Raw genomic sequence first — 14,350 nt, forward strand, 5'->3', positions numbered from 1 at the left:
ACCTTATTTCTCAATGTGTCCCAGGTGAACTTTAAGACAGTCTTCCAGTCATCTGCACACATATGGCTTTATTTTAAGATTTATTTCAGAGAGAGAGAGCAAGCAGGGGCAGGGGCAAGAGGGAGGAGGACAGAGAATGCTTGAGCAGACTCCCTGCTGAGCATAGAGCAGCGTGTGGGACTCAGTCCCAGGACCCTGAGATCATGACCTGAGCCAAAATCAAGAGCCGGCTGCTTAAGCGACTGTGCCACCCAGGCACCCCCACATATGGCTTTATTGACTCCTGGAGTTAAATGTGGTATCACAGAAGGATCACTGGCCATGGTCTTTATATGGCGGCAGCCTAAATATGTACAGGAGAATGGTCAACACCAAATGCGGGGCCGTGGGTGAGAAATGGGGCCTATGAGGGTTGACGGGAGCCTCAGTGATAACGGTTTTTCTCTTAAGATGGGGGTGAGTACATAGATGCTGCCTTTTATGTCTGAAATATTTTGTACAATAAAAAGTGAACATTCCTAGGTTATTCTGCTTTTGTCCCATTTCAGTCCCGAAGGTGGGACTAAGGGGAGGTTCGGACCAACTTGAAAGGTCCTGTCAGTCTTGAGGGCCGAGAAAAGGGCCAGTGCTGAGCGCGGTGTGCTGTGACTACCCACAAGTGGGTGAGAGTGCCTCCTGCCACCCCCCTGTGCAGGAATGTCGCCCCTTTGCACGGGAACGCTGGTGTGTGAGCGGGGCAGCCGCCAGGCGCCGCTTGCACCCCAGCTTTGTGACCGCGTGGGACACCTGTTTCTGCTCATTCTTCAAGGCCAGAACATCCTCTCCCATGGGGCTGGTTCTTCACCTGTAGCCTGTTCTTTGCAGATTATACATAGTGCATATTCTAGTCGATAACTTGGTATCCGTGTCCTCTGAAACCATGCGGCCCCGTCTTGCCAGTTCCTTTGGGAATGCCCGGCACCGGGCACCTGGGCTGCCTGTCCTAGCTGTTTATTAACCGATGACCAAAGTAAGGCAGCAGAGTTAGGTCACTTGCCCCAAGTCACAAAACTAGAGGGTGGCTGACCCAAATTTGAACATATTGGTCTGATAGTAAAACCTGTGCTCTTTTTTCTAACTCGTGTGTGTAGCTGGTTGGGATCTCACTGGGTGATTTTAATCTATTCATCTGACCTTTGGCTAAAGGCACCCAAATAATCCCAGATACTTATGGAGCCTAAATGGCTATCTTTGGGGGTCACAAAACCTTTACAGATCTTCCTTGGCCTAAGATAGCTTAACATTCCAATAAACCCACCATAGTATATTGAAATAGTAATATATTTATCAATATTGATATTAATATATTGAAAATATATTTTAAAATGTTTAATACACCTAACCTACTGAACATACCTTAGCCCAGCCAACCTACCTTAAACATGCTCAGAAAACCTATATTAGTCTATACTTGAGCAAAATCATCTGACGCGAAGCCTATTTTATAATAAAATGCTGAATAGCTTGTGTAGTTTATCGAATACCGTACTGAGAGTGTAAAACTGAATGGTTGTATGGGTACAAACAGTTGTTAGTGTATTGGTTGTTGACCCGAGTGAGGGCGTGGTTGACTGGGGGCTGCTGTGGCCACAGGCCAACATCACACGTCACAAGCTGGGAAAAGATCCAGATTCAAACTTTGAAGTACAGTTCTACTGAATGCATATGGCTTTTGCTTCATCATGGAATTGAAAATCTTAAGTCAAACCACTGTGAGTCGGGGACCATCTGTAGTTACAAGACTTTTGGTACCCACCCACATGAGACTTCACCCAAGCCTCACACTGCCTGAGTTTACAGGGAGAGAACCTGAGGCAGAGGTTGAGAGATTTGCATAGAAACACGCACCCGATCAAGTCCACCCTTTCTTCAGTGGTGCTCACCCCTTTGCCCTAACAGTACCACATGAATGATCTAACATAAGACATTACTGCCCTAATCTGGTTCCTTCCTCCTAGGATGTGTGAATATGTCAACCACCTGCATGAACATTTCAGGTATCCTGTGGTCATCAAGAAAGCGTCCTACATGCCTCCTAAGGTGAGGTTGGCCAGAGGCCTCCCTGAGGAAGCAAGGAGCTTCCAGCCCCTGGTATACTTGTTCTTGTGAGTTAGACCCTAGACCACAAAGCTGTCTCCTTAGAGCTTATTTTCAGTATCTAGAAATTACAAATGGCTCTTCAGTTAGCAATATCAGATTCCCAAGGCCTGAGGTCAGGGGTTGAGGGTGAAATTGCCCGACAAGCCTTCACTAATGCCAGCCTTTCTTCCCAACACCAGCTGAGACCTTAAAACGTACACTTCTTGTGCAAACCCCCTTCCCCCCCCCAAAAAAAACCCCAAAACCAAACCTGGCACCACCTAGCAAGTTAGTGAACTGAAACGTTTAGACTGCGGTTGTGTTAATCTGGACCATTTATCTTCATCATGTTCAAGACACCAGGGCTCATTTTCACCAACAGAGGTTGAGTTGTCAAAGGAAGTGTGATTATTTAATCCTGAGACACAGCCAATAAAGTATACCCTTCCCCATTTCAAATAATCCAAAAACAGCATTTCTATGAACAGCAGAAATACATGTATGAGTTTTGTTCCAGGTGGTTATTAATACTCAAATTTTTTGTCTTTGATAGGATGCTGGTTATTCAACAGAAATGAAGGAGGAATCTGTAAAGAAACACCAGTATCCACATGGGGAAGTCTGGAAAAAACTCCTTGCTGCTCAAGAGAATTAAATGTTCAGCCCTTACACCCTTTCCTAAGTGAAAAGGCTTAACCACTTTTTGGGTGTGGTTTTACAAAAACAGGGGAAAGAAATTGTAGCAATCAAAACAAGTTCAGCTGAAAGTCCTGTTAACCTCAGGAATCAGCTTAGTCGTCATTATTACTTGATTCTTTTAGCAAATAAACACACATTCTCCTAATTAATCCTTAAACAAATTTAGATTTACCTCCAAGTCCAGAAAGATGTTCTTACAAAATTTCTACCAAGTGCTGGTACCCGGACATTAAATTATACTTTGAAAATAAGCAGCAGGTTGCGTAATTGTTGGAACAGTGCCTTATTCTATCTAACGCTTGTTAAAAATTAGCAGGGTAAAAATAGTTCTGCAGTACTGTGGGATATCTGGTGCACAAAAAAGGTAAAAGGATTTCACAGATTAGCCCTGGAGTGGTTTAGCCTTTCTACTCTTGCTCGGTCTAAGTTTATTAGTAGAGGATTCACACCATACTGAAACCATAGCAGCAGTAATGGGCAGGGAAATGGAATTTCATACATATATTTCCATAACCCTTAAATCTTTATCCTCAATAATCATTATGTGCTAATGATAAAATGCAGCCAGAATTAGACAAACCACAGAAAAATAGGGCAAAATACAGTTTAGTCACCGTTTCCCAAATATACCAAACCTCTAAGCAGTATCCAAACAAGAATAGAGTATATTTATTTAGGAGGGTTCAGTTAAATCTATTTTAGGCAGGAGTGAGCAGAATGGCAATATAGAATAAAAAAATTAAAAAAAAAACAAAAAAAACAGATGAATGCAGAACTCAAATGCAGACCACACCTTTATTATAGCAATATATAAAGCAAGTAACTTTAAATGTTCATAACCACAACTGTACATTATTATGAATGCTGGTGTTATTCAGCTTGCTCAAATATGGGGAAGAGCTGATGTGTAATTCTTGAAATTCACGGACCTTCATAAAATGGGGTTGAAATGCATATACACGTTTTAAGAGTATTCCAGTTTTTATTCTCCTGACTTCTTTATTCCCAATCTCGGCATTTTCACACGTCCTCAGTGAGTTAACCAAACTCAAGGCCTTTTGTTACTAAGAGAACAGGCAAGGTTCTGTTTGCCAGTGGCAACATCCTTACAAGTTAATAACAACTGCTGGTCGCCAAGAGATTTTTGACCTAGTTCCCTCTTCCTCTAGGGCTTTCACCTGGGCACTCAGTCCAACCCCCTACAGGCGGAATATCCTTCAAATACCTCCTTTAAAAGCACTTTAAACAGCCATTTCCATTTTAATAGTCGGGTGAGGACTGTACCCCTCAATCTGAAAGTCTTCAGCCTTGAAGTCATCAATTGTCTCAACTTTTCGAAGGATTCTGAGCTTTGGGAAAGGTCTTGGTTCTCGCTGAAGCTAAAAACAATAGGAGAAAATTATCTTGTCATTATCTGTACAACCTGCTTTAATTCTCCCTGTGAAACAAGTACACAGTATTTTATCAACAAAATATTTCACAGGAGTGTAATAGTGCAGACACCTGCCCCTGCTTAGGCAACAACACTCCTGGAATGTAACGGACGGATTCTCTCCCACACAGAGAGACTGAAGGATCTTTTGCGGCATCCCACTGCGTCAGGAGCGTCAGGAGCCGTGTGGCTCATCTTATAACTGACAGCTCTTGGTAAATTTATGAAGGACAGGACACAGCCTTTCACTTTTGTATCTGTAACTCCAGGTGGGCGCTCAAGTATGGTTATCTGAGTCCCATAATCCCTACCTCAACTGTCCCTGGCAGAGGGTGAGGCAAGATGACATCTGCTGACAACAGAGAGGGATGCAAGCCGGGGTTCCTGGCAGGAACAGATGGTGGCAATGGGGACGTGGACACAGGCTCCAACCTCACATTACTCTGTCCAGCATAAGTGGAACAGACAACCGGAGAAGCAACTGCACAAACCCCGAAGTCGCCCTCTATACAAAAGCAGCCAAGCTCCCACAAAGGAGGAACTTTCAAAACCTGGATCTCATCTGGAAGGGGCTAAAAGGGTTTGGTTCAATCCCCCCGCCTTCGGCTCACTGAGCATTAGACACTCGTATTTTAATTGCTGTTTCAAATCACTTGTTGGCTGGCGTAACATGGGATTTGGACAGACTTTTGAAAGTTAATACCTATGTGTGGTATTTAACATAATATGAAGGGAAAACATCACCATTTAAATTCTCGAACTAAAAATGAGTTGAAATCCTACCTTTGGGAAGGTTCCCAAACCCACTGGTCCGAATATGGGCTCTCCCTCTCTTGTACTGGCTTAGCATCTCACAGTAGCGGTCCCATGAAGTGCCTGTGGTGGCTGTGTCTGCCTTGTCCCCGCCCACCTGCCCACCGCCAGTCCCTGCAGTCGGAGCAGGGCATCTCAGCTCTGCCCCAGCGCAGAGCAGGTCTGTTACATGAGGGATGTTCTAGAAGGCAACCGCTTATCAAGAGGAGGTACCGAAGTGTGACGTATCATTCTTACCTGCATTTTCAGCGGCTCAATGTGATTCAGGTAAATATGTGCATCTCCCAAAGTATGTATGAAGTCACCTGGCTAAATCCCGTGGGAGCAAGCAAAATGGCAAATGTTTTAGTTTCAATTCCTTTCAGACACATCATTTGAAAGCACATTATGTAGACTATGCAGACATTCCAAGCCTTTTCAGAAAACAATTTCACCAGCATAGCTTCTGAGAAAAGCTGATGTTCACAAAAGTTGTCTTGTCTTATAAAATAACCCACAGAAACCTGTTTGCTTATCCAGACCGCAAAGACAAGAAAGCTCCCTGGGAGGCTGCCAGGTGAGCAGCTTCGTTTCTTACACAGATCACATTTTAGAACTAACCAGACACTGACTTCTCTGCAATTAGTTTTTCCACGTTAAATAACCTAAGAGCTCAGTGCTTTAGGCCGGTAGGCACCGTTCCCTCCCAGGCACAGCCCACCTTCAGGCCCGTGATGTGCGCGATCATGTAGGTGAGCAGAGCGTAGCTGGCGATGTTGAAGGGCACACCCAGGCCCATGTCCCCCGACCTCTGGTATAGCTGACAGGACAGCTCACCGTTCACCACGTAGAACTGGCAGAGGGCATGGCACGGAGGGAGGGCCATCAGAGGAAGATCTGAGGAGCCAGCACAAAGGAAAATGAGGCGCGTGGGTGGTTTTAAAGAATGCAGCCGCACACAAGACAGGAGAGAAACAGAAGCCAACTCCTGCGGGGGAGAGCACGAGAACAGGCCACCAGGCCAGTGACTCCCATGACCCACACTGCCCTCCAGGTCAAAAGCAGACCATTCCAATCCTGGGGACGGCACCACGCCTACAGTGACCCATCCATTAACATGAGATGTCTGAAGATGTATTTTCACAGTGAAAGCCACACTCATCCAGCTGAAATTACTTGTGCTGCCTTCGTGGCACCAAACTACAAGCAGGAGGAATTCATACATTCCCAGGGGCCACAGGAAACCGGCATCCCAGGCACACCCTCCTGTATTCAAAGTCTCTACTCGAAAAGCAAACATTCCACTCTGGGTAATATTTAGTACACCTTGGTAGAGTTTAATTTTACGATATAACTGTTAAAATGTTAACAGCCAGGTGGAGAAGATATGAAACTTCATCTGCCCCAATCTAAACTGTTAAAACCTTTGGTATATTTTTATAGGTAATTTAAAGCCCTCTTTGGAGTAAAAGAAGTATAAATACACACATTAAGATCTTCGTCCAACCCCATCATCTGAAGGTGAAAATGGGGCCATGAGTGACTTGCCCAGGGTCACACCAGCCATGTGGCTGGGGGTGGTTCCCAGGGTCCAGCCTTCTATTGGTGGCCTCCACGCAAAGCCACTGGGCTTCCCTTTGTGCTAGTAGTATAGTTTGGACACGAGAGTAACTGGGATGCTTCTCACCTTTTGGATTCCAGCCACACAGGATGATTCTTCTGTCGTCAGGGTTGGTTTTGATCGTGTCAATCACCTTTTGCAGTTGGTCTACTCCTTGACCTGAATAATCTGTGGAATTGTCAAGAGAAGACACGCCCACATGTCAATCACAGCATCTCGTGAGATGGCCTTAGAGGCCATCCATCACTGTCCTACCACAGCCTCCCCCCCCCCCCCGTGGTCATGCTCCAAGATATCCAAGGCATTCTACAGATTCCTCTGCTCTCGTGGGGTGATGATGAGTTCTATCCTCTGGAGCCATAACAAAATTACTTTCCTTTCTACAAAAGAGTCCTTTAAATATCTGATCTGTCATGGTGCCACCCCTCCCCTTCCTGTTGGCGAACTTTCTCCAATCCCAGCAGTTTCTTCCACTGGTCCCCACGGGATTGTCTCTATACCCATCAACCATTCTCATCACACTCTGCTGCCATGGAACGTATCAGATCTTAAATAGAAGACACCATTCCACACACACTCCAACTAACAGAGGATGGTGGATTCCTTTCTCTGGTCTAGATGCTATTCTCCCAACGCTTCCACCCAAAATTACAATTTAGCAGGCAAACACCTACTGATTTATAACTCTCAAGAAATCACTATAACTCTCACACCACGTTGTACTTTTCTCCCATTTCTGGTCTCTGGACTTTTAATTCCTTGCCTTCCTTCTGAAATGGAACTGGAAGCTGCGAAGTCTGAGAAGTGAGGAGCTTCATATCCCCTCTGGTTAAACCTCCACTTACTGGGGTCAGACTATGTTCTAGTCCAGTAGTTAATTTTGGGGGGAAGAAAGTCCTGTCATGATCGTAGCTTCAGAAAAAGTAATAGCAAAGATTAAAAAAGATGCACTGTGATAGTATGGTTCTGTATTTTGGTTGTGGTGCTTATATAAATCTACAGGTGCTAAAATTATCAAAGATTTCAGTCTAGCCAGCAAGCTAGTACTTCCAATGTATGCGTGCACACATGCGTACACACACACACACACACACACACACACACACACACACACACTGAGGAAGTCGGCATTTGCTTTTGCAACCCTTGACCTATGGACAGGCAGGACAGGAAGGTTCAGAGGATGGGGGCAAATGATGCCACCAAGTGACTGAGGAAGGTGGACGTCCTGGAATAAGATGGTTCACCTTCTTCCACCCCAGGAGGGCAGGGAGAAGACGGTAACCCAAGAGCTGCTATCACATAAGCACCACCTAAAGTGTGCAGGGTGGCTCAGCCTTAAAAAGGGAGATCAAGCCACTGCAAGGCAATCCCTGGGCCTCTTCCTATGGCCAACACAGCAACGAACCGACCCACCATGTCACTACCTGCTAATGAAATACAGTATGGAAAGTACCAAGCACCCAATAAATGCTAACAACCAAGAGTGTGATCTGACCTCTACCTGACTCTGAAACAGCCTCTCACAAGGTCAAAGTTATACATCAACTCCCCAGACGCTGGCTTCTTATGCCCCCAACTTCACTTGAAACAATGGGGCCAACTTATGCTACAATGAGTGCTCAGAAAATCTGAGGCATCGCTCTGTTTTCTCACCTGAATCCTTATCTTTGTATTCTGCCCCAAAATGCCTCCACTGAAAGCCATAAACTGGGCCTAAATCCCCTTCTTCTCTGTTGGAGAATCCCAGGCTGTCCAAGAAGTCTCGAGACCCATTGGCATCCCAGATTTTCACTCCCTTGGAAGACAGTTCCTTGGCGTTTGTAGATCCCTGCAAGAGACAGGACAGCAGGGCAGGCATCCAGGTGAAGGTGCCACCCCAAGAGCCGCCCACCAACTGTGCCTCGGGCCTGTGCTAACATACCTGTCTGCACTCAGCATGTCCTGCATGGCGTGTCCCGTCTTTAAGGGCCAGTCCCAGCCCAGACTTTTTGAGGGCCCCCAGGACAGGCTCCTGGAATCACTTCCAGGACAGGTGATTCTTCCCCTCAACTAAATGTTCTAGATTAAACACCTCCAAGTCCTTTCATTGTTCCCACCTCACCTAACAGTTTTGTGTTTTATAACCAAAGGTGTTTCGTGTGTGTGATCCCCCAAAATGCATTTAATGTCTCACCTGCAATCTGTTCAATGGATCTTAGACCTGGCACATAGGATATTTCACTAACTGGCCTAATCAGTATCAGCTTTTCTTACAAATCAATCAGTCACATTATCTCATATGTGCCACTGTCAGGTTGTTCTCCCCAACCTGTATTTGCAGTTAAGGTGGGGCTTTGTTTTTTTTCCAAGTACAAGCTAATGTTTATTACTTCTACGTCATCTCATTAGATTTGGCCCATATATCCTAACGTGTGTCCTGATCGTGCATTCAGGTCAAAGACAGACCTCAGTGGCCTCTGTGTATGACGCGCTGCCACACACACCATGCCTGCCCTCCATCCCCCTTCTCCTCTGACAGCTCCCTGCCCCCACCCACAGAAGAGCACAGCCGCATCCCCACACATCTACTGTGAGGGTTAGAAAACATAAGCAAAGTGCTCAGTGCTTGACAGATCCTAACCTCGGCACAGACCCCACGTCTCCATCTTGCCCACAGATGCCGGCTGCAGTGCGGGTTCATCCTGACTCCTGTGTTTCATCCAGTCACCCAGGGAGCAAATCTATCAGAGGTGAGTCTGGCATGTTCCTGGTAAAGAGTACTTAGACTCCTGAACTCAAGCTAAATTAAGATAAAACCAGTGAATGCATTTTATTTCTGAGCATCTCGTTTCCTCCCTTGTTTTTGAGTTTGTACTATCTTTTTCACCTCCATAAGTCATTTTTCAATCTTTCCCATATTGCTGTTGCTGCTCTTTTTTTTTTAAAGTAGGCTCCATGGGGGCACCTGGGTGGCTCAGTCAGTTAAGTATCTGCCTTCGGCTCAGGTCATGATCCCAGGGTCCTGGGATCGAGCCCCACATCGGGCTCCCTGCTCATTGGGGAGTCTGCTTGTCCCTCTCCCTCTGCCCCTGCCCTCTGCTCATGCTCTCTCTTTCTCTCAAATAATAAAATCTCAAAAAAAAAAAAAACCAACAAAAAAGTAGGCTCCATGCCCAGGTGGAGCTCAGCGCTGGGCTTGAACTCACGACCCTGAGATCAAGACCTGAGCTGAGATCATGAGTTGGATGCTTAACCCACTGAGCCACCCAGATGCTCCCTCCCAAACTGCTTCTAATGCCTCCCCTTCAATTCGATTGGGCTCTGGCTGGTTTACAAACGGCCTCTTCTGATATTTCTGATGATGCACCTGGAACTAGGCGCTCACTGCCAGCTGAGGTGAGACAACACAGAAGAAAACACCTCGAGAATACGTAAAGTAAGGAAGACCAGACTGGATCCAAATCGAAATAAACTCTTTCTAAAATGCAGTAAGAAGTCTTGGGTCTGGTTTGGCCCAAGACCAGACACGCCACACTGAGTGCTTTGCAGAAGGGATCCCAGCTTCTACATGACCCAGAACTGAGCCCATCTCCTCAGGTACCCTCTGAACAGCACTGGCGAGAATATCATTAGTCTGGAGCAGGAGACAGAGTGAGAGGAAGCTGTCCAGCATCACAGCACTTTAGCCTTTGCCAGAGGTACCTACTTGGCTCTTTGGAAGAGGTATAGCTTGTTACTCAAGAGCTTATACCAATATGAAAACATGGCTGGGATTTATAGTCAATGATCAATCTAGGTTGAGTACCTACTATATGGCAGGCTGTGTTCTAGGCCCAGGGGATACAAACGTGATTAGGAAAAAACAAATTCTCTGCCCTCATGGAGCTTCTAATACGTTTTACTTGTTTATTTGTTGTCTACCTTCCCCCCCTTGTATGGGGAAAGGGAGAGGGCAGACATTATCTATCAGCTGATGATGTTTCTCTATGGAGAAAACAAAGGAGGGTGGGAGGGATGTGTGTGTGTGTGGGGGGGTAATCACAGTCTTAGATCGGGAGGTTAGGGAAGGCTCATTCAGCAGGGACTTGAAGGAGGTGAGGGAGTGAGTCATGAGCTACATGTTGGGGAAGAAGGTTCCAGGAAACAGGACTAGCAAGCGCCAGAACCCTGGGTGGGAATGTCCTGATGTACTCAAAGATCAGCAAGGAGGCCAGGTGGGTGAAATAGAGTGAGCGGCACTTCACTGAAGCCAGAGCTGGGATGGGGCCCCAGGTGAGTGGGATCTTACTGAGTGAAATGCGATCCACTAGGGCTGTAGGTGAGAAGTGACATAATCGGACTTTTAAAAGGATCTCCCCAGTGCTGGGCTGAGAACAGACTGCTGATTTCCAACAGCAGCAGCTTCCTTACCTTGATAAACCACAGCAACTCCTCCAAAACACCCTTCCAGAATACACGTTTGGTTGTCAGCAGAGGAAATTCATCTGAAAAACAGTTTGCCCGATAATTTCAAGATGGGAAAACAGAACACATCATCCAGCTTTCTCTGTGGAGGAGGACTGCCTCCGGGACATAAGGCCCTTGCGTAACCACAGGACCAACTAGAAAACTGTGACTCTGATCACACGGGCGCCCCAGAACGGGGTGGAGCTCCCAGGCTACAGTCCAAGTCAGTGACACAATTCAGACTAAGACTGCCCTCCTCAATCCCTTGACCACCACAGGAATTCCACCCACGTGGTGAAATGGGGCACTGGCCAGGCAGGGATGCCTATGTGGACAGGAAAAGAGCTACCATCCGCTTCCCAGTTAGTGTGATTCCTTCACAGAGGTGTGAAGACAACACACAAAGGGCGCCCTAGGACAAAGGCTGAAGGCTCCCAGAGCTATTCCCTGATTATCCTGCCAGGAAAAACTTGCTCAGGTCTGGGTGTAGTAGATACCACACTAACCAAAGCTAAGGGATAGTTTTTAATTATTTGCAAAGCAAATTAACCTCTATTATTTAAATGTACCAAAAATAGTACCCGTTTAAATACCTATATGCATGACCTTATTGAATCCTCAAAACAACCTTCCTTGAGGCATCCTTAAGATCTCCATTTTACAGGCACCAGGAGGGAATATATAAGTTTGCATCAGGCAACAGAGAAGATCAAAATGTAAAAGCTTATCTCTAAATTCAGTACCTATTCAGTTCACCTTATCAGTTATATAGTTGATATTCATGTAACAAGGAGAGATTTTTCAAGCACCTACTTTTATCGGTACTGTCACTGAGCATGATTTCCTCTATTTTAAGCACACGAGGAAGCTGAAGACCAGAGAGGTAAACTGCCCACGTTCTAAGCTGATGGGCTGGAGTAAAAACGAGATCTGTAGCTCATCGGAGGCCACTGTGTGGAGCTGCACGACGGTGGATCCCTGTCTACCCTGCAGCCTGGGTACCTTCCAGTCTCTAAAATGGGTGTGGGGTTGAGGGTCCTCCCCCTGCTCACCACAGTGAATCAGCCTTACTAATAGTGCGTCTTCCCCCTGCTCACCACAGTGAATCAGCCTTACTAATAGTGCGTCTCCCTACTCAAAACCACCCCCATACGTGTGCTCAGGATATTTGTCTCGTGCACCGCCCCCACACCCGTCTCTTTGTGCCCCGAAAGCCTGACTCTAACAACCGCCAAGAGAAACTTCTCCGGAGCCATCCTGTTTTAACGGAAAAGACGAATAAAAACTACTACTCGGACTCTCGCGTTCCTGTTTCAAGGTTTAAGAGGAAAGCTGGTTCGTGCGGACCCGACGGAAAAATTGTCAGGAACCACAAGTTCTTGCCCAGCCTCTCCGTTCGCGCTCTCTCCTCCCGCCGCCGTTGACCCGCCCTTATTCCTTCGCTCCAATTTTTAAATAACTTTGCCAAACCGAAGGACTAGAAGGGGGAGAGAGGAGGAGGAGCCAAAAAGGGGAACTTCTAGCCAAGTCCGTGGTCAAGCCCAGACAGATACTCCCACACTCTCTAGTATGAGGCAAACACTACCAGACCGTGGCCGCTCTGGGGCAAACAGCACGACCAGGTGAGCACAGGACTCGGACCCAACGGACCTGGTTTCACCTCCCACTTCTGTCACTCCTGTCCGCGTGCCGTTACGCAAATCATTTCTCTAACCCGAGCCTCTGTTTTGGCGTCTTCAAAGCGGGGCTAAGGAGCGCCCAGGATCCAGGTTAGGACCAAGGGTTGATGGCAAAGCCCAGCCGTTCCCAGGCGCCTTCCCCGCCCAGCGGCCGCTTGGAGCCCACCCGGGCGCACGCGCCCTCCCCGGGGCGCGCGGGGGTCACCTCTCAGGCTGTAGCGCGCCTGCATGCCGAACACTGAGAGCGTGCCCGTGCCGGTGCGGTCATCCTTCCGGACCCCGCAGCGCAGGATATGTTCGATCTGCCCCAGGTACTGCAGTTCCCCGTGAGGTGGCGGCTGCGGCTCGGAGCCCGGTTTCTGCGCGGCGGGCGGCGACGGCGACGGCGACGGCGGGCGCTGCAGCTCGGAGCCGGGGGCGGGCATTGCGCGGGCGCCGCTGTGGGCTCTGAGACGCGGAGGGCGGCTGGCGGCGGGCTAGGGGGTGCGTGCCGTTCTGCGCGCCTCTTTTCCCGCCACCGCTGCGCCGGCTCCGCCCCTTCCTGCCCGGTGTCGTTGGCCCGCGCGCGGTCCCCTGGAGTCCCAGGAGCGCGCAGAGCTGCAGGTTGGGCAGGGCGCGTGCTGCGGGAAGGCGCCAGACTTACAGAGCTGCGGCGTTTGTAAGCCCGTTTTCAAAGCTCACAACCTAAGTCCTGGATTTTGGTGCGTTGGCTGAAAGAGGCCGCTCGGGTTAGAAAGTTTCCGAGTCCACCGCGCCATTCAATACTAAGGGGAGCCTGAACAGTCCCAACATGTTCGTGAAATCTAAAAACAAACAAAGCCCTGTTATTTGAGGTACGTTTCCTACAACTAAGGGGGTCATGCTGTCAGATGTGCATTTCCGTTTTCCCCCATCTTCAGTGAAAGCGGGTAGCGGGAGCGAGTCAAACAGCTTTTTTACTTGATTAATGACAGCCAGCCATTTTGAAGTTTTTAATACTAAAATTTTCACTTACTGTGAAATGTTTATAATGTAAACACTGGTGAGTAAGAGCTATTTGATAATGAGTTTAAAATGTACTAAGGGCGCCTGGCTGGCTCAGTCAGTAGACCATGCAACTCTTGATGTAGGAGTTGTAGGTTAGAGCCCCATGTTAGGTGTAGAGATTACTTAAAAATAAAATCTTTAAGGGGCGCCTGGGTGGCTCAGTTGATTAAACCTCCAACTCTTGGTTTCAGCTCAGGTCATGATCCCCAGGTTGTGCGATCAAGCCCTGTGTAGGCTCTGACCTGAGCATGGAGTCTGCTTGAGATTCTCTCCCTCCTCTCCCTCTGTCGTGTACCCCTACTCTGGTTCAGATCGCATAAATCTTTCGCCTTTTACTCCCCCTTTCAAAAAACATATATATAAATAAATAAAATCTTTAAAAAATAAAATAAAATGTACTAATGTACATGCAACAAGCAACCTTTTGAATCAACAACTGTTTATTGAGCACATAGTAGATGTTCAATGTATTTCTTGTTGATAGGTCTGGGATTGTAAAGAATAAGATGTCAACTCTGAATGAAATATATCAAACACTATTTCTTGCTGTTCAAT

General features: G+C 47.2%; 2 protein-coding genes across 7 annotated transcripts in view; one reads left to right on the forward strand and one right to left on the reverse strand.

Annotated features, from left to right (window-relative positions):
• ENOSF1 (enolase superfamily member 1) overlaps nt 1-3,311 on the forward strand; it is a 31,263-nt gene extending 27,952 nt beyond the window's left edge. For 5 of the 6 annotated variants that reach the window (XM_027576140.1, XM_027576139.1, XM_027576145.1 and 2 more), the window contains 2 exons: nt 1,998-2,079; nt 2,672-3,311. In XM_027576140.1, coding sequence (XP_027431941.1) covers nt 1,998-2,079; nt 2,672-2,773 — 184 coding nt within the window. In that variant the 3' untranslated portion in view covers nt 2,774-3,311. The remainder of the gene's footprint in view (nt 1-1,997; nt 2,080-2,671) is intronic. The other variant, XM_027576143.1, reaches the window with a different exon arrangement.
• Nucleotides 3,312-3,523: 212 nt separating this feature from the next.
• Nucleotides 3,524-13,284, reverse strand: TYMS (thymidylate synthetase). The gene is made up of 7 exons (XM_027576146.1): nt 12,975-13,284; nt 11,055-11,128; nt 8,319-8,493; nt 6,729-6,830; nt 5,763-5,938; nt 5,300-5,371; nt 3,524-4,196 (listed from the first exon to the last, which is right to left on the reverse strand). Exons 1-7 carry the CDS (start codon nt 13,192-13,194, stop codon nt 4,059-4,061), a joined length of 957 nt encoding a protein of 318 aa, XP_027431947.1. The 5' UTR covers nt 13,195-13,284; the 3' UTR covers nt 3,524-4,058.
• Nucleotides 13,285-14,350: the final 1,066 nt, after the last annotated feature.

This window comes from Zalophus californianus, chromosome 14, assembly GCF_009762305.2.
Source record: "Zalophus californianus isolate mZalCal1 chromosome 14, mZalCal1.pri.v2, whole genome shotgun sequence".
Lineage (NCBI taxonomy): Eukaryota > Metazoa > Chordata > Mammalia > Carnivora > Otariidae > Zalophus > Zalophus californianus.